This window comes from Xenopus laevis, chromosome 2L, assembly GCF_017654675.1.
Source record: "Xenopus laevis strain J_2021 chromosome 2L, Xenopus_laevis_v10.1, whole genome shotgun sequence".
Lineage (NCBI taxonomy): Eukaryota > Metazoa > Chordata > Amphibia > Anura > Pipidae > Xenopus > Xenopus laevis.
In genome coordinates this window covers 43,439,805-43,461,298 of record NC_054373.1, presented here as the reverse complement: position 1 = coordinate 43,461,298, position 21,494 = coordinate 43,439,805, and the positions used below count along the sequence as shown (strand labels likewise).

The 21,494-nt window shown below is 40.8% G+C and overlaps 1 protein-coding gene and 1 long non-coding RNA gene across 3 annotated transcripts; one reads left to right on the top strand and one right to left on the bottom strand.

Annotated features, from left to right (window-relative positions):
• The first annotated feature begins 2,818 nt into the window (after positions 1 to 2,818).
• LOC121399880 lies at positions 2,819 to 7,125 on the top strand. Its single transcript, XR_005965307.1, has 3 exons — positions 2,819 to 2,878; positions 3,570 to 3,646; positions 6,539 to 7,125. It is a non-coding gene; the product is annotated as an uncharacterized LOC121399880 (long non-coding RNA).
• Positions 7,126 to 11,653: 4,528 nt separating this feature from the next.
• Positions 11,654 to 19,491, bottom strand: LOC121399879 (protein kinase C theta type-like). 2 transcript variants are annotated; one of them, XM_041581785.1, is made up of 9 exons: positions 19,414 to 19,491; positions 17,712 to 17,821; positions 16,174 to 16,332; positions 15,976 to 16,067; positions 15,297 to 15,359; positions 14,559 to 14,697; positions 13,869 to 14,033; positions 12,893 to 13,021; positions 11,654 to 12,321 (listed from the first exon to the last, which is right to left on the bottom strand). In XM_041581785.1, the coding sequence occupies exons 1-9, from the start codon at positions 19,436 to 19,438 to the stop codon at positions 12,202 to 12,204; spliced, it is 1,002 nt and encodes a 333-aa protein (XP_041437719.1). In that variant the 5' UTR covers positions 19,439 to 19,491; the 3' UTR covers positions 11,654 to 12,201. The 2 variants fall into 2 exon arrangements, with proteins under 2 accessions (XP_041437719.1, XP_041437718.1); XM_041581784.1 differs by lacking the exon at positions 19,414 to 19,491 and having other exon boundaries at positions 17,712 to 19,397.
• Positions 19,492 to 21,494: the final 2,003 nt, after the last annotated feature.

Below are 21,494 nucleotides of genomic sequence, written 5' to 3'. Positions count from 1 at the left end.
TTGGTGTGGAGCTACATGTAGTGGATATTAAGCACTAAAGAAGTATGCATTTGCGGTTTTTTGCTCTGAGATGCACTCCATGTATTCCACACACAGGCAGGACACAGGCCTACATTGGACTATGAGGGTGTTTGTGCATAAGGTGGATCGACTTTCTTCCGACTCTAGAATAGAATGCCTGCGGAGGAAAAACAGATAATCCACTTAGTGTAACCCTTGGCCCTTGAGTATTATTAGTTAAGGTATGGTTAATGATATTGTCATACCTCCAGAACACTAATGAGCCAAGTACAATACCAGCAATCCCGCCTCAACTTAGTGCAGTAGCTATTCCTTCCACGTCTCCTAAACTTGGTATTGTGAGATTTTTAAATATAATTTACTGATAATCTGGCGGCCACCTATTGGTTCGCTAGAGTGCTGTGGTATGTTCTAATCTGAAAGCCTGGTTTAAATGGAACAATATGTTGGTAGGGACAGTGATGCCCCAAGCAGTGGACTCGCGAGCACGCAGGCCGGACTGGCAATCTGTGGGTTCTGGCAAATTGCCAAGGAGGGGTGCTGCTGTAAGGTCCATAGAAAGTCAGTAGTTTAGTGGGCGTGTGGGGGTCTGTGTGGGCCTGGCGGCTGAATTGAGCCTCGCTGTACCTGTAAGACCAGGCCTATTTTGAATTCTCATCCGGAACCTGGGCGGAGCACCTATGTTGCCACCAACGCGGCTTTGATGTGATTTCTAGTGATGCATGAAGCACGGTGGATTATTGAGAATTTTGTGGCAGTCAAAACGCTTGTGTAACTGCTAAAAAGAGCCTACTGTGAGGCAGCCAGTCCATATAGGGGCTAACCAATAGCCAATCACAGGTCTAATTTGGCATCCCCAGGAACTTTTTGCATGATCATGTTGCTCCCCAACTTTTTTTTACTTTTGAATTTGACTCATGGGTAAAAATCTTTGGGGACCCCTGGTGTAGACTATGCAGTACTACCCCAAGCCTCGCGTTATGGATGGACGTCAAGTGTCTCATGAAGCATGGCTGAAATCCAACCCTAAAACATTGTTTATTTTCACTATGCTATTGATTGAGTTAAAACACTACTTATTGGAATGATTGTACGATCTTGTCTTAATAGTTACTGCTGTTAGCCTAACATGTCCTTTCCTGGCTAATTGATGCACGCTTCAATGCATAGGTGCACACATAGGTGCTGCCACTCTGATTAGTACATGTGATGCCGAGTGCAGTGCCCAAGGGAACACGCAGCAGTACAAACACTGAGTGTGGGGATGGAGAGTTGCCATTATTTACATGCATTCAAGACCTAAGGCTGGAGCAGAGAAGCCTTACCCTCATCAAGTGAAGAAGAGTAGTTACCCATGGTTAAGAGATTTAATTGAGGAGAGCTTGATGGGAAAATGAATAGAAAAGTGTCACTTAATAAGGTACATCAGTCATGGCACTCTAAAGAGACACAGAGAGAACAGCATGAAACAAATAAAAACATGGAAAATAAAGGAAACGCAGGATCTGCAGATATTTTCAACTGCAAACCAAACTGTGGGGATTGTCCTACTGGCAGAGGAAAATACAGATGAGACAGATTTGGGGTATGTGAATGGGTACTTGAATCCATCAATCTGTTTAAATGTTTTGAATAGTGGAGCACCATATAAATATAGTTAAAATACACCTACATTTTGTTCAAATATTATGATATAGACTAATAAGAATGTTGACGGCCTGATTGTACCAAAACCATGTCCATATACACCCCAAACCCCTTCCACTTCACTGTAAGTTGTAAGGACCACAAACTGTCACGATGGAAGATTTGCTTTGCAAACAACACCAGAATGATCACAGCTCACAAATACCATTACACTGACGTATAGTATGTTTTGTATTTGTTTCACAAGCATGTAAGCCTGTTATGCATTGGTGTCTAGTCTATTATCGAGCAGCGCGTATGAAACAATGAAACCCAACTGACCTGTAGGGAGTGGCCCAAGGGACTAGAGGACTAGAGCAACTGGTATTGCAAATCCCACTCCTGTGCAGAATGGCCCGTGCCTATAGGTTTAATACTAATAAGAAATTAAAGAGAAAGTACAAGGTACTTATACATTGTGAAAGTAAACACAAATATAATACAAATCAGACCAGTCAGGCTAATTGCTTAGCACAGTTGAAGTACGAATATTTATCTTGCACAGGGACAGGTAACTTTCTTTTATTTACACTGTATATAAAAATTGACAATATACATGTAAGTTATATCTATAAAGAAGTTGCTCATGTGACACTTGCCTGTGTATGGTGGCCCTAGAGTCGTACACTGGCTAAGAGTCATGAGAAAGTAAGTGATCGTAGCCTTCAGGAATATTTATATGTTGGACATATACAGTATCTCTTCTGTCTATAAATGTTCAGTAAAACATCCAGACACTTGGTTTTTCTGCCAGTAATTTATCTATCCTTGTGTATTGCCTATTGGGAGCTGCCAAATTATATCTCACCATAATAATGAATGGTTGGTCAGATCAAATTCTGATCCAGAGATTTCAGAGGAATAATCCAATGTATTCTGCATTGATTTATTACACACAACAAACTCTCCGCTAAGAGAAAACAAATTGCTCAGACTGTGCATTCTGTCTTTATATGAAGTTTGTGCTGGCTCTCAGCAGACGTTACAGAAGGGGAGGATATGTCACTTTATACTGTTCCTGTATAAGTCTGTCCTGACCTTTCTGTAATTCTTTCCTCAGATATTCCACAGACACCTGTCCCTTAATGTGTCACACGGACAACCCCACCAGGACCAAGAACTTGTTAATTGGCTGAGGGAACTTGGAGCTACTGACGATGCAGTAAACCAGGTAAAAACGACGTGTGGGATTTCCCAAGTTCAGTCTTATTGGCAAGCAGCTCTCTTATTTCTTGTTACCATGCATAACAAATAAAGGTATCCATGGAACAGCTGGATAAGACTAGGGGGCAGATTTATTAAGGGTCAAATTGAAAATTTTAATTTCTAATTTTCTTATTGTCTAAATTGTCAAGTGAATTATTCAAACTTGAATAGAATTTTTTTAAAAAAACTCAAATTTGATTTTCGAGATCTGGCCCATTAAGAATTCGATTTAGGACTATTCGCCACCTAAAACCTGCCAAGTTCATGTATAAGTCAATGGGAGAGATCCAGTGACCAATTTGATGATGTTTGCAGCCTTCCTGACATTCGAGTTTTTTTCCAGAGAAAAAACGTGATTTGAGTTTGGTCAGATTCAAATCGAATTCAATTCGAGTTTTTGGGTGGATAAAAGTCGTCCGAATTTACATATTCAATTTTTTTTTAACAAATAAACTCACAATCGAATTCCGAGTAAAATCAAACACATGAATTAGAAATTTGACCCTTGATAAATGTGCCTCTAGCTGTCATCTAGAAACTTGTTTATGTATATACTCTAAGATGTGTATGAAGTACAGTGTGTAGTTCATATTAAAGGATGAAATGAAGTCATTAATGATATTTAATTATTTCTCTAACCAATTCTAAATCCCCAGTTTGTGGAAGAAGAATACACCCTGTATAATGTACTGCATGATATCACCAAAGATGATCTGAAATCACTCAGACTCAGGTATGTAGGATGATGACAAGTGAATTCCTTTAGACCAAACACTATATAGTTTGGTTACTTCTTGCCCTTTGCTTCCCAAAGTACAGCTTGTGCCTATGGCTGAATTGTGTGTGGCTAAACTATACAGACACTGACTAATATTTACTGACTAGTTTACATTATACAGCAAAATGAGTGTACAGCAGTTTATCTCACTTTATTTGTGCCGCAGGCCTAAGTTCTCCAAAGAACCACAGAATTCCACTAATAATAACAGGGGCTGACAGAAATCAAAGGACAGTGGCTGAAAGAAAAGTCTAATTCAAGACTGCGGGACAAGGTGTTAAAGCCAAATATGAAACATGATTCACTCAGTGAATAGGACAAGCACAAACCTTGGCTATAATCACCCTTTTATACATTCTGTCTCATTATGTTATAATATTATAAGATAATTCTAAGGGCACATATACCAGAAGATTTTGTGCTGTTTCAGACTCCATGTGCTCATTTATTTGGGGCTCCTGCACAGTAACCTCTCCCCATCTGCACTAAACATTCCTCACAATCCCCTAAATCTCAGCTGAAAAGGACGAGTGTTGTTAGACACCTCGTCTGGTCATTTCACTTTCTGATCCTGGTGCTGATCAACAAACAAGAGCTTGAGCACTTGGAACCAGTCTATTCTTTGCTTCCAGTCCCAGTACAAGGTTTCCTGGTCAGAAATTGCAGTTAGAGAACCAGTGACATAAACGAAAGCAGCCACCAACCCTGCTGCCCAGCTCTGCCTTTTCAATTGAAGTAGGGGGAGCAGAACAGTTCTGGGGTGTCTCTTTGGTGCAGTTTAGAGGAGGGGTGACTGTGCTGGGGCCCCATTTAAAATTACCAGTAAAGCCAAATGTGACTCCACTCTTTCAAATATATATGTGGCCATTAATTATAGGCACATAGTCTGAAAGTATGAGGAAGACTACCCTATATTTACTCCTGCCTGACTTATGGCTTCTTTGTCTGTATGACACCACAGTATTTAGGTGCGGCTCTTGTAGGGTATTGGAGCCTATTAATGTCCACAGGTATTTGTACAGGTATGGGATCTATTATCCAGAATGCTCGGGACCTGGGGTTTTCCAGATAAGTGATCTTTCCATAATTTTGATCTTCATACTTTAAGTCTACTAGAAAATCATGTAAACATTAACTAAACCCAATAGGCTGGTTTTGCTTCCAATGAGGATTAATTATATCTTAGTATCAAGTACAAGTTACTGTTTTATTATTACAGAGAAAATGGGAAAAAAAATTTTGGATTATTTGATTATTATGGAGTCTATGGGAGACGACCTTTCTGTAATTCTGAGTTTTCTGGATAACGGAAGAGAGCTGAGAATCAAGTCATTGAAGAAATTATATGTGGCAACGTTTGTGTTGAGCTTCATGCCCACAGCTTGTTCCTAACAGGAAAGAGCAACTGAACTATTAATATGTGTCAGTGTAAGAGGGATGTGCAATATCTTATAAAACCCTCACAAACAAATAAACAGATGTGCATCTTGCAATGTAATATTCTTTATTAGACAATTCATACACATAACAACATGGCTCTTTTATATTCTGTTTCTTACTATTTTCATTGACACCCTAATGGCCTCCCAGAGGGCACCTATACCACACAGTCATGTGCTTGTTTTGTACACAAATAACAGTCACGGTCGTTTTCCACTGGTGGTTGGGGGTCACTGAATCCTTTCACACCTTTCAAAGCTAACTGTGCCACTCCATCATTTTCATTTCATTTCTAGGAGTCCCTTGTGCTGCACAATAGAGAAAAATCTGGAAATGTGACTTTACTTACACCCCAGGCCGGTGCTCCTATCAGCAGAAAACTGCACCAGGCCGGGAATTCTTCCAGTGAGCACCACGGAGTGATCCGCTTTCAGCTTTCTCTGTGCGGCTGAGCATGTGCAGTAGCGGGAAAAGCCGAACTTTAATGAAGAAGTCGGCTATTTCCTTCTACTGGGCATGTGTCTGCCCTGGGAAATTTGAAGAAAGAAGAAGGAAGATGATCGATCTGTGGTGCTCGCTGTAAGAACCTCCGGATCGGTGCAGTTTTCTCCTGATAGGAGCACCAGCCTGGGGTGTCAGGTAAGTATATATAAGCACTTGGGGGTGCACAACTTTTGGCACCCCCAATTAAATAGGACTTTATTTCTCCTTTAAAGGATATGAGACTTTTCAAGTCTGTGTAGAATTGTTTAGCCCCTTCCAAGAAAAAGATTTGACATTCAGAATCAAATTCAAATTAATGACACTGACTTTCAAAGCACTTCATAACTCTGCCCCACCCTACATCTCTGAACTCATCTCTATATACTCACCCAACCGCTTACTACGCTCCTCTACTGACCTGCTACTCAACTCTTCTCTCATTACCTCCTCACATGCCCGCATTCAAGACTTTGCAAGGGCTGCACCCCTCCTCTGGAACTCTCTCCCACGGTCTGTCCGACTTTCTCCCAACCTTCCTGCTTTCAAGAAATCTCTTAAAACGCACTTCTTCCGAGAAGCCTACCCTCACTCTGCTTAACTACCAAACGCAACACCACATACAGTACCACATTTCTCACCCACTTAATTCGATCTTGCCCACTCCCACACCTTGTGTATTACTCCCTTCCCTTTAGAGTGTATGCCTATGCATAGGGCCTTTCCTCACCTTTTGTACCTGTATTGATTGTGATGTATGTAACTGCATATTTTCTATGTATATAATTCATGTGATTTAGTTGTATAATCACATTTACTTTACAGTGCTACGCAATATGTTGGCGCTATATAAATACATGTTAATAATTATAATCCCATTGTGTGATGTGCTCCTTAACCCCTTCCTTGCTATTCTTTGCACTTCAGGGGAGGAGAGCTCTGTCGGATCTGGAAAGCCGTACAGGCCCGGATTTGTGGAAAGACCACCTAGGCCCGGGCCTAGGGCGGCAGGATTTTAGGGGGGCGGCATGCTGCCCAACCACACCCATATTGGTTCAAAAACACTGGGGATGCGCTGGAGATACAATAATTTCCCATGCACCAATCCCCATTGCTCCTGTCCCCCTGGAGGGGACAGGGGCGATGAATTGTAGTGGGCCTAGGGGCACCCACTATGTAAATCCGGCCCTGAAGCCGTAACCAAACACAGGAAAGGTAACAATCAAGCCGGCGTCAACAATTAATGAAACCAAATGCATCGACTCGCCGTGAATGTGAAAGGTTTCACGAGAAAGAAACATTCCAACTTTTAAATTATTTAACTTTTGTACATCTCTGTATAGAATCTCTTTTCTGTGAAAGTCTTTATATGTGTAGATGTTTTTAAAGTTCTCTAAAGTTTTCTTTTCATCAATGTATTGCACAGCTGTAAGCGCAGTCCTGATACACAATTCCACGGATTATTCATGTACTAATGCTTAGTTTTCATTCCCAGCCTCTTTAAAATAATTCATTATAAACTTGTGGCTTGCAACCCACAATGCTGCCGCTCTTCTTGTGTTTCTTCTAAAGGTTTTGGGGGTTCTGGGAGCTGTTATCGGTGAATTCTGATTTTGTTCTGAAGCATTCTCATTGGTTAATTCTTTTGCATCTGAATTGAAATCTTTGGTCGCAGCTTTCTCATTGGTGAATACTGAATTGAAATTTTTGGTCAGAAGCATTCTCATTGGTTAATTCTTTTGCATCTATATGTAAATCTTTAGTCAGCAGCATGGTTGCCAAACACCAAACAGGAGCCTCAGTGGCCATTTCCCCCCCATACCAAGAATAAATACAGACACACATTTGAAAGAAAAATTACCACAATTTGCTTTATTAAAAAGCCAATAACGTTACACAATATGCCAACTTTTGTTAAAAGGAGCAACAGGCAGGAAAACATAACTTGAAGCAGGAGTCATAAGCTGCCGGGAGTTTCACTGAAGCCATAGGCTACTGGCGGCCCAGTAACCAAACTCACCAGATTGTGGATCTACCATATAAAGACCTGGACATGTTCAAAAACCCAAAGTAAAGCTGTGCCAATAAAATCAAGCCTATAATACAGGAATATAGAACAAATGAAATACAACAAAGATACAAATAGAACAAAAGGTGGGTGGACGGGAGTTGCAATTACTTGACCTCCCAGAGGTAAACAGCTTCAAACCAGTCTGTACTGCACATACCTGTTAGTTTACAACAGCCAATTAGAACATGCCATGTGACCCAACCTAGGGGCAAATTTACTAAAGGGCGAGGTGACATTAGCGATAATTCGCCAGCGTGAGGTCATTTCGTTACTTCACCGATTTAACAGGCGCTGGCGTAACTTCACTAGCGGAGGAGATAGACTCTAGCGCTACTTCACACTCTTACGCCAGGAACCGAAAGAGCGTTACTTTGCAAATTCACTAAGATGCGCATTTTACTGAATGTTACCTGTTCCACCAGACTTGCCTTTGCCAGCTCAGACCAGACGAAGTGAAATGGAATGTATAGGGCTTCTTAAAACACTGGTGTCTTTTAGTTTTTCAGGGTTATAGGCCGGGCTTCCCCATACATTTGCTAACATATGGCACATAAACTATACACTGGGCTCATGTGTAGGACAATATAATAACTCTATTTTATTTTATTAAGGTTCCCTGGGCTTGTGTAGTGTAATGTATTTGGTGCAACATATACGTCCATTCTACTTTAAAGGGGAAACCTAGTTGGCGCAAAATCCCTCCCCCCTCCCATGTGTTGCCCGACCCTCCCTCCTCCCCCCTGGCCTACCCGTCCCGCTGGGCAAATGCCCCTAACTTGTTACTTACCCTTCTGCGCAGGTCCAGTCCAGGGAGTTCACAGACTACATCTTCCACGCAATCTTCTTCCAACTGATTTTTTTTTTCTGTTTTGCTATTTTTGCTACTTACCTTGAACGATGCAGATTCCATTTGAGTAACCTAATTCATTCTGGAAATGTACATGGCCGCTTCTAACAATCTGCCAGGGGGTGCTAGAAATAAGCTCTCTATAACTAAAGCTTCATATGATTTCTGCCAGATACTGTTACAGGACTCAGAGAAGTTAAAAAATGACAATCATGTTAATTAACAAACTCACATATAAATTGCTTTGAAATTAACCATAATATATATATATATATATATATATATATAATATTATATATATATATATATATATATATGTTATTCCTCTTACACTCTACATATTAACATTGAAACGTCATTTGTTTCTAAGCTTAAACACGTTTACTTTCAATTCTCTTCAGCAGCCTATATATATATATATATATATATACAGTGTTGGACTGGCCCGGCGGGATACCGGGAAAAAACCCGGTGGGCCCCGACCCCTAATGGGCCCCCGCCGGGCCAGTCCCCCGTCCCGATCGTCCTTAAAAGAAAAAAAGTTTTTTTTACGTGCCGCGCAGCGCCATTGCGCGCGGCACCTTTTACTGAGGAACGGCGCCTACACGCAGGCGCGCCGAGCAGCGCCTTCGTGCAATCGTGATCGGCGCGTCATAGTAGGGAGGCAGGGGGGGTCGGAGGGGCCCTGGACATTAGTCCCGGTGGGCCCCGGGCCCCCAGTCTGACCCTGGTTATATATACATATACACAGTATATATACACACAGTATGGCACTGACAGACAGTAACAGACAGTTCTATAGTTTATTAAAGGGGTTGAGTGATATTCTGAGACAATTTGGAACTTGATTTCATTTTTTATTATTTGTGGGTCTTGGGTTATTTAGCAGATTTCCAGTTTGCATGTTCAGATCCAGTTGCTACGCTCCAAAGTACCCTAGCAACCATGCATTGCTTTGAATAAGAGACTGGAATATGAATAGGAAAAGTGGCTTAGAATTGAACATTCTAAATAACTAGTTGCATGCGTGATTATTATGCCAAACACCAGAAATGAGGCCGACTGAACAGCATGTGTACTAAATCATTACACACAAAGAAATCCATTTCAAGGTTCTCATATATTTTCATATCTCTTCTGACCCATAATTGAACTTGCTTTATGGCAGGAATTTCACACTCTAATAGTCAGTATCCCATATAACAAAGCAAGAGCAATAAACCTTTATTTAAAGGAACAGAATACCTTCTTCTTCAGTGAATTAGGCTTGTGCTGAACATACTTTATGCCTATTGTATTAATCACAAAAAAATCAGAAATTGTGTACAATCTGAATGGCTTTGCATATTTATTCTGTTAATGTAGTGACAATATATATATATACAGTATGTTTGGCCAAAAGATATCAAGCCTGCCACCACGTCAAGGTAGACTCTCTGAGCAGGACCCTAACCTACTCTATCCTAATTATTAGATAATATTCTATTTAACTCTGTCAGTTCTACACTGACCTACACAAACAAATCCCCAAACAATTAAATATTAGAGGAAGGCAAAAAAAAAAACCCCATCTGTGTCCAACATGGATCAGATTGGGAAAAAAAATCCTTCCTCACTCAGGGACTAATCCTCACAGGATAGTCCCAGGTTTAATATTCTCTATCTATCCTATTTACCTGTCTATGTGTCTGTCCATCAGTCTGTCAGTCTGTCTCTCTGTCCATCCTTCCGTCTGTCTGTCTATACTTGTTTTATGCTGTTTCTCCTATACTGCTCTTACAGTTTAACTCTGTTGTTATTGACGTGACTTGTGCTATTATGACTCCTACATACTGCCATCTTATTCTGTTTATAAATCTTTCCTCCCATTTTGATTTATTACCACAGATGATAAGGTTGAAAAAGTTCAACCCTTCCCTCGTACAAGTATTATAAACAGAGGAAGGCAAAAGCCATCTACCTCCAATATGGCTCAGATGGGGAAAATCCTTCCTGGCTCCAATATGGCAACTGGTATTGCCCATAGATGAAAAATGTAGAAAACCTATTTTCAGTCTGGCACCATATCCCCTTGTCATCAGTTTTATGTGTCAGTGTCTGTTTATATTGCCTGCAACTATCCTTTACAATTATAATCTGATTGTATTCATGTTATTAAGTGAGAGCCCTTTAGTTATATCCCTTGGCCAAACATATTAGATGTACCTGATGGAAATTGAGTTGGATCCAAGGAGAGGTGAGATGTAGAACCTGTTATGGACTAAAAGAAAGCAGGAGTTGCTCAATGTTGTGTCCTGAAATATTGATATTAAAGGAGAACCAAATCCATGCTAATAAAAACCCCTACCCCCTTACCCCACATAGACCCCCTCCCTGCTCCCCCCAGCCTAGGTGGCACCTTTGGTAAATGCCCCTAACTCTTTACTTACCCCTTGGTGCAGATTCAGGGCATCAGAGTTCACAGGCGTCATCTTCTTCTCTTCGGTAAACTATGGGAATAGAGCGTCATAATGGTGCATTCGCAGTTGGAGCAATCTGCTGTTTCGCGACAACTGCGCATGCGACGAAAGTCACAGAATTTACCGTAGCGCCAGAATAAGATCCAAATATTACTGAAGAGAAGAAGATGGCACCTGTGAACTCTCATGCCCTAAATCTGCACCTAGGGGTAAGTAAAGAGTGAGGGGCATTTACCAAAGGTAACATCTAGGCTGGGGGAGCAGGGAGAGGGGTCTATGTAGGGTAGGGGGTAGGGTTTTTTATTAGCACTGGTTTGGTTCTTTTTTAATTGTGACAGTGGGATGTATGAGATGTGTGGCTGAAGGTGAGGGCCACACTGGATCTAGGGGTAGGCAGAAGCAAGTGCCTCAGGTGCCACAGTTGGATGTGAGACTGAAGAGGGAGCAGATTACTTGCAGAGAGAACTGCCAACAAGTGGTAAGAGTTGTAGCAGGTGAAAGTGAGCAGCAGTGGTGCACACTGAGAGGCAACAGATAAGGGCCAATGTTTTAGGCCAAAAATATATATATATATAATATATAAGATAGGGCAAGCCATGAGTGCTAAAGATGGAGGCTAGTGGAGGAGCTGATTGTCTGCAGAGAGCACTCAGGATTGCCAGCAAGTGGAGAGTGGCGGCAGGGAGGAGTAAACAGAGGCGGTGCACAAAGAGCAGGGGAAGGGGGGTCTGAGAACTTAAGAAACTTAACTGATCTCAATTGAACTCTGGGCTCACTCAAAACTAGGGCAAGAAATGGAGACTGTTGGTAAGAGTCAGAGATGGACAAGAGCCAAAGATGGAGGCGTGGTGATAAGGACCAGATCTAGGTCTAATAGACAGGGCCAAAGATGGGTGCCGATGGAGAAAACCAGAGATGGGGCAATCATAGGGACTGATGTTATGGACATGAAATGGAGACCAAAAGATGGTGGGCAAGGGCCAGAGGTAGAGGCAATGATGGTGGCTGGCTCTAAGAGGTAAAAATGGCTGTCTGTAGAAATGTACCCATACGAAGCAGTGACAGGTGGTTCTCGGTGCCGGATTTTTCAAATGCTCAGATGTTTTCATCTTCACTGTTCTTCAATGGAGACTGGATAGAATAAAATGACAGGGTTAAATGATGTTAATGGTTGGTAAATATAGCTAAAGAAACCTGACTTTCTTGAAGTGGCTCAGCTCTTCCAACTGTCATTCAGATATGATAACTCCATGCTTTTCTCATTTGAAGAATCGCTGCCCGCCTCTTCCATGAGCATCCTCGGCTGCTTGAAATATTTCTTGTCTAGTGTTAACTGTAGTAAAGAAAACATTTATCTGTTATTATTTTATGCACATTTTTATATTAAAGATCAGTTTAAAGATTTTATCACATTAGATTCAATTCACATGATTTCATATTGCTGAGTATTACACTCAAATATCATATATAGATATTACTGCCAAATGGATTTTATTAGTTCTAATTCCATTACTATATATTTTTGGTTTTGAAAAGTTTTGGGGAACCAGTAATATTGTAGTCCAGTTTATTCTTCACTTTATATGCCGGGAGGAACACAGTCTGTACCTGGGAAAAGAGATTGCTGCCTTGCCACACACACACACACACACACACACACATATATAATACAAATTGGGGAGTTGTTGGTGTTTATCTCTTGCTACCAATCTTCAATTTATTGAGCCCAGTTTTGACAAATATTTGGAGCAAATTACTTAGGGGAATTATATTCTTATTTTTAACTCCAAAATGTTTCATTATTTTCTGAAAAAAGATTCACAGCAAAATATACTGATACTTTACCCAAGATTACTTTTACACAGTACATGCATTGTCTTTGCATATTGCAGTCAGGTACTTACTTCTGCAGGATAGAGAGGTGGTGGTACTTCCTGGCGTTCCAGCTGCTCCCAGTTGATGGAATTAAAAACTGGATGTGCTCGAATGTTTCCAATAAAGCCAAGACGCTTCTCTGGGTCCTTCTCTAGGAGCTGAAGAAAAAGAATATTTATATATTTACTCATTTCTACTGAAGTGAAGCTCTGTACTTGCTATTACTCAGTGACATACAGTATTTTTGTCCAGTGCACAGGACCTCATCCCACCCACTGGCCCCAATGCATATGCGCAGGAAGTGTGACATAGTATACGTGGAAGGAAGTGATGTCATATGCATGCACGTTATGTCACTTTCCACCATGCATGGGCTCTGCAGCCCTCTAGGTCCCCCCTTGTGGCCTTGTGGCAGCGGGAAAACTGTTTCAAAATTAATTTTTTTACCATATATGCAGTGTTGGACTGGGACACCAAGGGCCCACCCAAAAAGCATAGACCAGGGGCCCACCAAGAAAATTTAGACCAGGGGTCCACTCTTAGTACTATTATTCTTCCTCTTCTCGCTCAACCTCAATTCTCCTAGTCTCTTTAGTTATACATACTATAATCTATTATTCCATCTATTTAGCCTCTTTGTTCTCATAGAAATAGGGAATGGCCATGAAATAAGTCAAATGTTTAGCAGCATGAGGGCCCACTGACACCTGGGCCCACTGGGACTTTTCCTGGTAACCCTGTGGGCCTGTCCGACACTGCATATATGCACCCAAGGGTCCCCCCTTAAAGCTTCTGCTTTGGGCACAGGCCCACGGATGCTTAAATATAAATATGGCCCTGCCAGTAGTATCCCCTCATTGTAATGAGCCAGTCAGACTGCATGGTATCCCACAGCCATGAATGTGAGGATTAGAGCCGCTACTAGAACAATAGCAGCGCCATTATGTACCGGGAAATAGATTTATTATAGCAGCACTAGGAACATACTCTTGTTCTCATACCCACCTTGTGCAGAAGATCTTTTATTTCAGCACCAAGACATTTCGGGAAAAGGGGCTCATCATGGATAACTGATGAAGTGAATGGTGTCATGCCGGTGGCCATTTTACAGATGACAATTCCTAGCGACCACCAGTCTGCTCCGGCATCGTAGCCTCTCCGTTGTAAAACCTTGGGAAGACAGAGCAGATTATTTTTCACCACACTCTTAAGAATTTTCTGGATTATTACTGCTAAAACCTTAATGGGTATTTAACTAAACCTTTATACAATGATTCTGTCACTTATCACATGACCATTTGTACTGGTAAGTCCACACAGGGTGTTTTGGGGAGATTTGCGCCGCCTAAAATGAAAAAACGCCGGCGCTAATCACGTGGCGATTTGTTTTCCAAAGTCGTCAGAAGTTTTGTGAGGCTACTTTGGAAAACGAACCACCGCGTGTTTTTCATTTTAGCCGGCGCAGAGTCAGGGAAGGCGTTTGGGGAGATTGGTGGCTGCAAAAACGAGGTGATTAGTCGCCTGGTGACCAAATCTCCCTAAAACGCCCAGTGTGGCCTGACCCTAAAACTAAAGAACATGCTACAAACTCTAAATACTAAGCAGCTGAAGTGATGATAAAATCAATGTAAAATAGCAAAGAGATCAGGTTTTCTAATTCCTCTGAGCTATATAATTTTATTCAGAGCAACTCACCTCTGGGGCCATGTATTGCACTGTTCCAGCCTTGCCTCCAACTTTCTTCTGGCCAAACACTCCCTCTACAGCCACACCAAAGTCAGCGATCTTTATGTGTCCCTCGCCGGTCAACAGGATGTTATCCAGTTTGATGTCCCTGCAAGGAAGACATTAAGTTTTAGGAAATGCTAATGGGGTTTTAGGGAACAAACACAGGTGGTAGAAGTTGATCCCCATCCTTGAAGCCTATTAACTCCTGACTATAAAAAATCAGTGACCCTCATTATAACACCTCTTCCATGAATGCTAAAAATCCAGAAATTATAGAGCAGAGGACACAAATTCCCTTTTAATGGTAGAGAGGAGTGGATAGAAGAGATGGATATGGATATATATATTTTTAATGTTAACAAGAAATATTGCTGATGCCCAGTGGATAGGTTAATATATGCCCAGATACAGATTGTAAGCTCAAACAGCAGAATCCTCATTACCTCAATATTTGTATGTCTATTCTACAGTGTTGTGACTATGCTGTGAATATATATAATAATAATAATAGTATCACACATGATTAATTATATCTAGGTTTAAACTCCTTGGCCCTTTCATTCTAAAATGAATACAACACTGACTGATTTTTTCCCTAATTTTGTCTTTACTGCCAGTCTATAAAGTCCTCAAAGCTAAACATGTAGAAGAAGAAATAAATGTTACAGAAAAATAATAGCAGAGTATTGGATACATTTTACTTACCGATGGACAATCCCGTTGGCGTGGAGGAACTGCAGGCCGCATATGATCTCTGCTGTGTAGAATCTTTGCAAAAAAAAAAATCAAACAAAAAGTCAGCCAGTTGGCATTCTCATACTGAATAAATACATTTCCTGATATACTCTTTGTAACATTCTTTCGTCACCACCATAAGTGTGCTTACACTGTACTATAACATCCAGTACATTAGTTACTGACCAGTGGGTCTCAGAAGCAGCACTGACCAAGAATAGCCCCATGTGAGTTTCTATTGGTCAGACTCATAATAAAATATAATCATAAAACTGTGGCTTGAGGGAAAGTTTCAGGTGTGCTAGCTTGTGGTTTACCCACCAAGGCCTCACATGCTCCTTCCAAGCATAAAACCCCAAAAATGTGTTTTGCTAGTTAGGGTCCTAATACAATTTATTAGGGGTCATTCTCAATGCCCTATGCAGTGCAAAGTGCAATAAATGACTATAATCTGGAAACATGGTCTTAGATCAATTTATAAGAAGGAACCACAGGAGAAAGGAAAAGTATTTTGCTATGTTGGCACATATTTTTTTGCAAATAGAATCCTGACCCATTTTAATCTTTCTGTATGAAACTAAAGATAATTATGGAATCTCTCTCAGGTACCATTGTCCCCACATTCCTGTACATACAGTGAGTCACTTACGTTATAGCGTCCATCTTCAGTTTCCCTGTGCGCTTTATGAATTTCTCCAAGCTGTTTCCACTGGCATACTCCATCACAATGCATGCAGCCAGCTGGTAACGGAGACAAAGAGGAAGAAAGTGAAACACAGATCATTTGGATAAACCATGGGGTTATTTTTTTTTTTTTTTGCACAATTTTCTTGGCGCTATTCTTTACCTTTGTTTGGAAAGCTGCATGCGCGTGACAGAGGAATGGGCATCCAGAAGCCATCTTCAGTATTCGCACCTCCTTGGCAATCGATTGTCTATTCTCTGCTTTGTGTATCACCTTCATTGCTACAGGTTGGCTCTTGTTGGAACAAGTTGCCAACATTACCTGGCAAAGGAAGAAGAAAAGATAAATGATTAGAAGGTCCCTTCTAGGGACACAGCAACTAAATGATTCTGGGACGATTAATATGTTTGCTTCTGTGGCAATATAAATTCCAATCTGTTATTTTATAGGCTGCAAAACTAATACCTTGTACATTAGTGGCAAATATAACTACTACTATCAGGCCTGGAACTAGTGGAAGGCACCGGTACTCTCTCCTCTTGTCACCACACCCCCAGTGTGGCCGGCCAAGGTTGCCTAGGGCATCTGGTTGAATTGGCCTGCCCCTGACTACTATTATGGCAAATAAAGTCTGTTAGGATTGGCCATATTATTAGGGCCGATTTAAAGAAACTGCTGGGTGAGAGAATATTGGATTGAATGTTTAGAGTGAAGATTTACAGCCTTTTTGGTTTAACATTTGCTAGTGCCCTGTTACAGATAAACAAAACTCACTCTTCTATTGCTCAAGACATATCCAAGGAGTAAATAAGCATTCAACCTTAAAGGGGTGCTTCACCTTTTAAGTATGTTATAGAATGGCCAATTCTAAGCAACTTCATTATTTATTTTTTATAGTTTTTTCATTATTTGCCTTTTTCTTTCAAGCTGATCCCATCTAAAAAACAGATTCTCTGTAAGGCTACAAGTGTATTGGTATAGCTACTTTTAATTACACATCTTTCTATTCAGGCCCTCTCCTATTTATATCACTTATTCAATTCAGTGCATGGTTGCTAGGGTGATGTGGAACCTAGCAACTAGATTGTTAAAATTGTAAACTGGAGAGATGGTGAGTACAAAGCTAAATAACTCAAAAACTGAAGTAAGTAATAAAAAAATGAAACCTATTGCAAAATATCTCTCTCTACATTATACTAAAAGTAATCACATATTGACCAACCCCCTTTAAAATTCTGCCCTTCCTGTCTTTAGCCCATACAATTTGGAAATGATTGAATTAAGGTGTCTTTTCTAGCAGCCAAATAATTCTGTCAGAACTGAAGGGCTTGAAAGGTCATTAATAAATTGAGAATTAGTGAGGCAAAAGTAAGAGTAAATCTTTGACAGTGTCCTGTTATAAAGACTCAAGTACAAGTACAATGTGCAGTTTTGCAAGGGAGGCCTGAGGGTACCGGCTTGAACCAGTGCACTGATGTGCCAATGTCAAAGACTGTGTATAGGCACAGATATTATTACTAATAGTGCTAAAGGACACACAAAATAGTATATGACTTTGCACTTGGGCTTACATGTGACTCTATTGCCTTTACATTTAGCCTGTACAAATCAATATAGGATCATGCATTGCGTCTCACGTTTACCTCTAAGTTCAATTCCAGATAAAAACAGATAACCTTGTTGGGAATGCAATCACTTACCGTGCCAAAACCGCCATGACCCAGCACGGCATGGGTACTGTAGCTCGTGACCATCAGTTGAAGGGGCCTTTTCTCTTCAAGGCAAGGTCTTTTTTGGATGTTTCCTCCTTCTGGAAAAAAGAAATTGCAAATAGACATCAGTTGTCAGCTTGTGCTATTGTAGTATAGTGTTTAAAAGGGTTGTTCACCCTGTGGCTGCAGGGGGCCCAGGAGGTACAGTATAGTGGGCCCATGAGGCCCTAATTCATATACAGTTTCAATAAATATTAGTAAAACAAGTCAACCTCTAGACATTTTGGGGGGCTGAAAAATAATTTTCTGTGAGCCCAGTAATATCCAGTTAGACGACTGCCTAACATTTAAATATCAGAGAGAGGGAAACAGTTAACTGCTGCACAAATTATGGCAAATTATTGCCATGCCCCAAATACATTGACCATACAAAACAAAATCATTTAAAAAAAAGTGATCCCACACAGCTTATCTCTCTGCCTCCATTTCCCTGAAAAAAATAAATCAGTGATGGCACAGTGGAATGCATGGCCATCTGATTTTCCCTCTCTCCTTCAAATGAAGAAAACCTTGTCCCGCAGTGATTAGCGAGTTACAAAGCAGTGGCAGGCAGCAAGTGGGAGCCGAGAGGTACATTTAAACTGCAAAGCCTGGACTTCTCTAATGACATTCAGGACTGTCCTGCAGGGGTGTTTTGTCTGTTCCATGTGCCATGCAGATGGGTGTTTTCAGCTCTCACTGAATTACATTACAAATGACCCCATGTTATGTGCAAAGTATGTGCAGAGTATATACATTCTTTGACCACAGAAAAATCAAATCTCTGCTGTCATTTTATTCTTCAGAATATGTGCCTGAGAGCTCCTGACTGGAGTACAAATATGGCTGCCAATGACATCAACATCCCTCCCCTCCTCTCTATATAAGCTGCTACTGAGACACAGATACACTTGTCCGTTATTTCCGTTACACACTGGCACCTGCAGCCATTTTGTACAAATTGCCTACATGACAAATATTAGCTGTGTCTCTTTTCCTTATCATTACCCCATGTTATGTGCACAGTATGTGCAGAGTATATACATTCTGTGACCACAAAAAAATCAAATCTTCTCTGTTATTTTTCCCTTCAGAATAAGTGCCTGGGAGCTCCTGATTGGAGTACAAACATGGCTGCCAATGACATCATCATCCCTCCTCTCCTATCTAAACAAACTGCTACTGAGACACTTGTCCGTTATTTCTGTTAGACACTGGCACCTGCAGACATATTGCACAAATTGGCTACATGACTCTCTTTACCTTATCATTACTCCCAGGTTTTATAAGGGTTGGAAATGAGCAAAGGAATTCTGTGGAAAATATCTAGTGGTAAGCAATCAAATGTCTGCAGACTGTACCATTGGGGAGGTATTTCAGAGCAGCAATATGATTGCTCAAACAAATGGGACAATAACAATGTTTGTTACAGGTCTATTTACATTTACCTATGGAATCCACTTTTTTTTTCTCCAAGACAGTTTATGGTTTCCCCACTACCTGTAAACATTTACAGCTATCACGTCTCTACAACCCCCCTCCACTATTATGCCAAAATAGCTGTATTCAGAAGATATTCATATACTGCACAATAAATGCAAATAATTCAATGAATTATTGAAGTATTTTTCTGTACTAAACGTTATCTTACCTTCTGATTTAGTGTAGCCCTCCATGCTTAGGGGTCTCTTCCTTGCCTTCTTCTTTTTCTTCTTTTCTGCTTTCTTCTTTTTCTCCTTCTCTTTCTTTTCTTCTTTCTTCTTTTTCTTCTTCTCTTCTCTCATCTTTTTCTTCTTCTCTTTCTTCTTTTTCTTCCTCTCTTCTTTCTTCTTTTTCTTCTTCTCTTCTTTCTTCTTCTCTTCTTCTTCTCTTGTCATGATGTTCTGAAAGTGGACTTTTTTGCGTTGATGTCCTTGCTCCTCAACGTCTCTCTTTCTCTTCATCTTGATGTTGCTGTTGATCTTCCCATTTGCCACTTTCTTCGCCCTTTCTTCAGACATAATGTCACAGCTAAGGGGCTGGAATGGGGTCTTCTTCATACTCCTGGCTGGAGGAACGCAATCTAAAAGAATTTTGTACTCCACGGATGAAATATTCGCGATTTTCACTCTGAAAAATACCCGAGGTAAAAGTCGCTCTGCTCTGGTCTGAGAACAAAACCCAACTGAATAACTGCCACAGTGATGTGATCAGCTGACCTCAGTAACCAACTGCCAAAGTGGCATGTGCACCTGCCTGCAGTCAACAAGTACCACAGTTCTGTGCCATTTACAGTATAACACCATAGGCCCATATTGAAGCCTGGTACAGAACAGAGGGTAGAAAGATTCTAGCAACTGGAAGCCAGTGTTACATGCCAATATGTATAAACAGAGTAAATAATAATAATATTCTGCTCCCAATGGGAGCCATGAGGAACAGTAAGAACATTGATGCAGGCAAAACTTTAGCCACCCCTGGTGAATGTACAGGGACCCGTTTAAGTCCAGAACCATTTAATATTTATATAGGCACCCATGGGCACATGCCTATGGTGTTTTTCACACACATAACACTATGGCTACACTAGGGCTGAGATGTCAAGTTTAAATGGGATCTATTAAGTAATTGGAACTTAATATTTAAACCACTTTATGGTGCCCTCTAGGTATTAATGGGTGGTTCACCTTGAAATCAGGGTCACTTTAAGGCAGGGATGGGTAATCAATGATTTAACAAATATATTAATTGCATGTTATCATTAGTAGACTTTAAAAAGGGATCCTTTATCTGAAGAAGGTGGACATTTCCACAACTAGAATCTAGTTGGAAAAACCACTGAAGAGGAGATTAGCTCAGGGTCTTCTGGAGCAATAGTTCTCTGTGATGAATGCCAGTACCCATTAAAATGGACTGAACCTAACTAACAACAGTGACGAGGTTAAGCTAGCTGATTTGTATTTGATGCAAATATTTGTTCCTCTTGCATCAAAGGTGTCCCACTGCGCCAGTCGCAAATTTATACCTCCACCCCAGTCCCAGGCAAGATGAAGGCCTGGGATGGTGAGACTGAGCTAGGTTAACTTGAAGGAGTAAGCTTTATAGAGGACATTTACCTTTGCCTTATCCAGGGGTGCTGGATTACTCAGGTACTCAGCATTACTTGTCACAGATCTCCAGATATGTTATATAGTGAATAATGTACCATAAAATAAAAAGATATTATAAGTCACCAAAAAGTGCCATGACCATGTAAAGGCATTAGGCTGAATACAGGCCACATACATTTTTTATACTACAGGGAGTGACACAAATGACATCATTGATCCCTGATTCGAGTATTCGTGGCTTTTGTGTATTATAAAGATATACTTTGCATCAAAAGGCACTCCTTGCAGTTCTGTAAAGTTGCACTTAGGGGAACCGTGGAGCTACTGCACCTCCATAGGTAGCTTAAAGGAACAGTAACATCAATTAAAGTGGTTTAAATTAAAACTCATATAATGCAGTGTTGCCCTGCACTGGTAAAACTACTGTTTATATAAATAAGCTGATGTGTAGCAATGGGGCAGCCATTCAAAGGAGAAAGGGTGAGGTTACACAGCAAATAGCAGCTTTATCTGTTATACACTATTTAACCTGTGCCATATAGCCTTTTTTCATATTCCGCCATTGCTCCATAGCAGCTTTTGCCCAAGGCAACCACAGCCATTTAGCAGTAAAGAACTGTGTCTCCAAAGATCCCCCAGTAAC

Excerpts from the sequence above, each read along its gene's own strand:
- LOC121399879 (XM_041581784.1), bottom strand. The coding sequence starts at position 17,849 with ATGTCTATTTGCAATTTCTTTTTTCCAGAAGGAGGAAACATCCAAAAA. Across the intron at positions 14,698-15,296 it reads GCCAACGGGATTGTCCATCG|GGACATCAAACTGGATAACA; the intron begins GTAAGTAAAATG and ends TCTTCCTTGCAG. Across the intron at positions 13,022-13,868 it reads TAAAAGATCTTCTGCACAAG|CTCCTAGAGAAGGACCCAGA; the intron begins GTGGGTATGAGA and ends CTTTTTCTTCAG.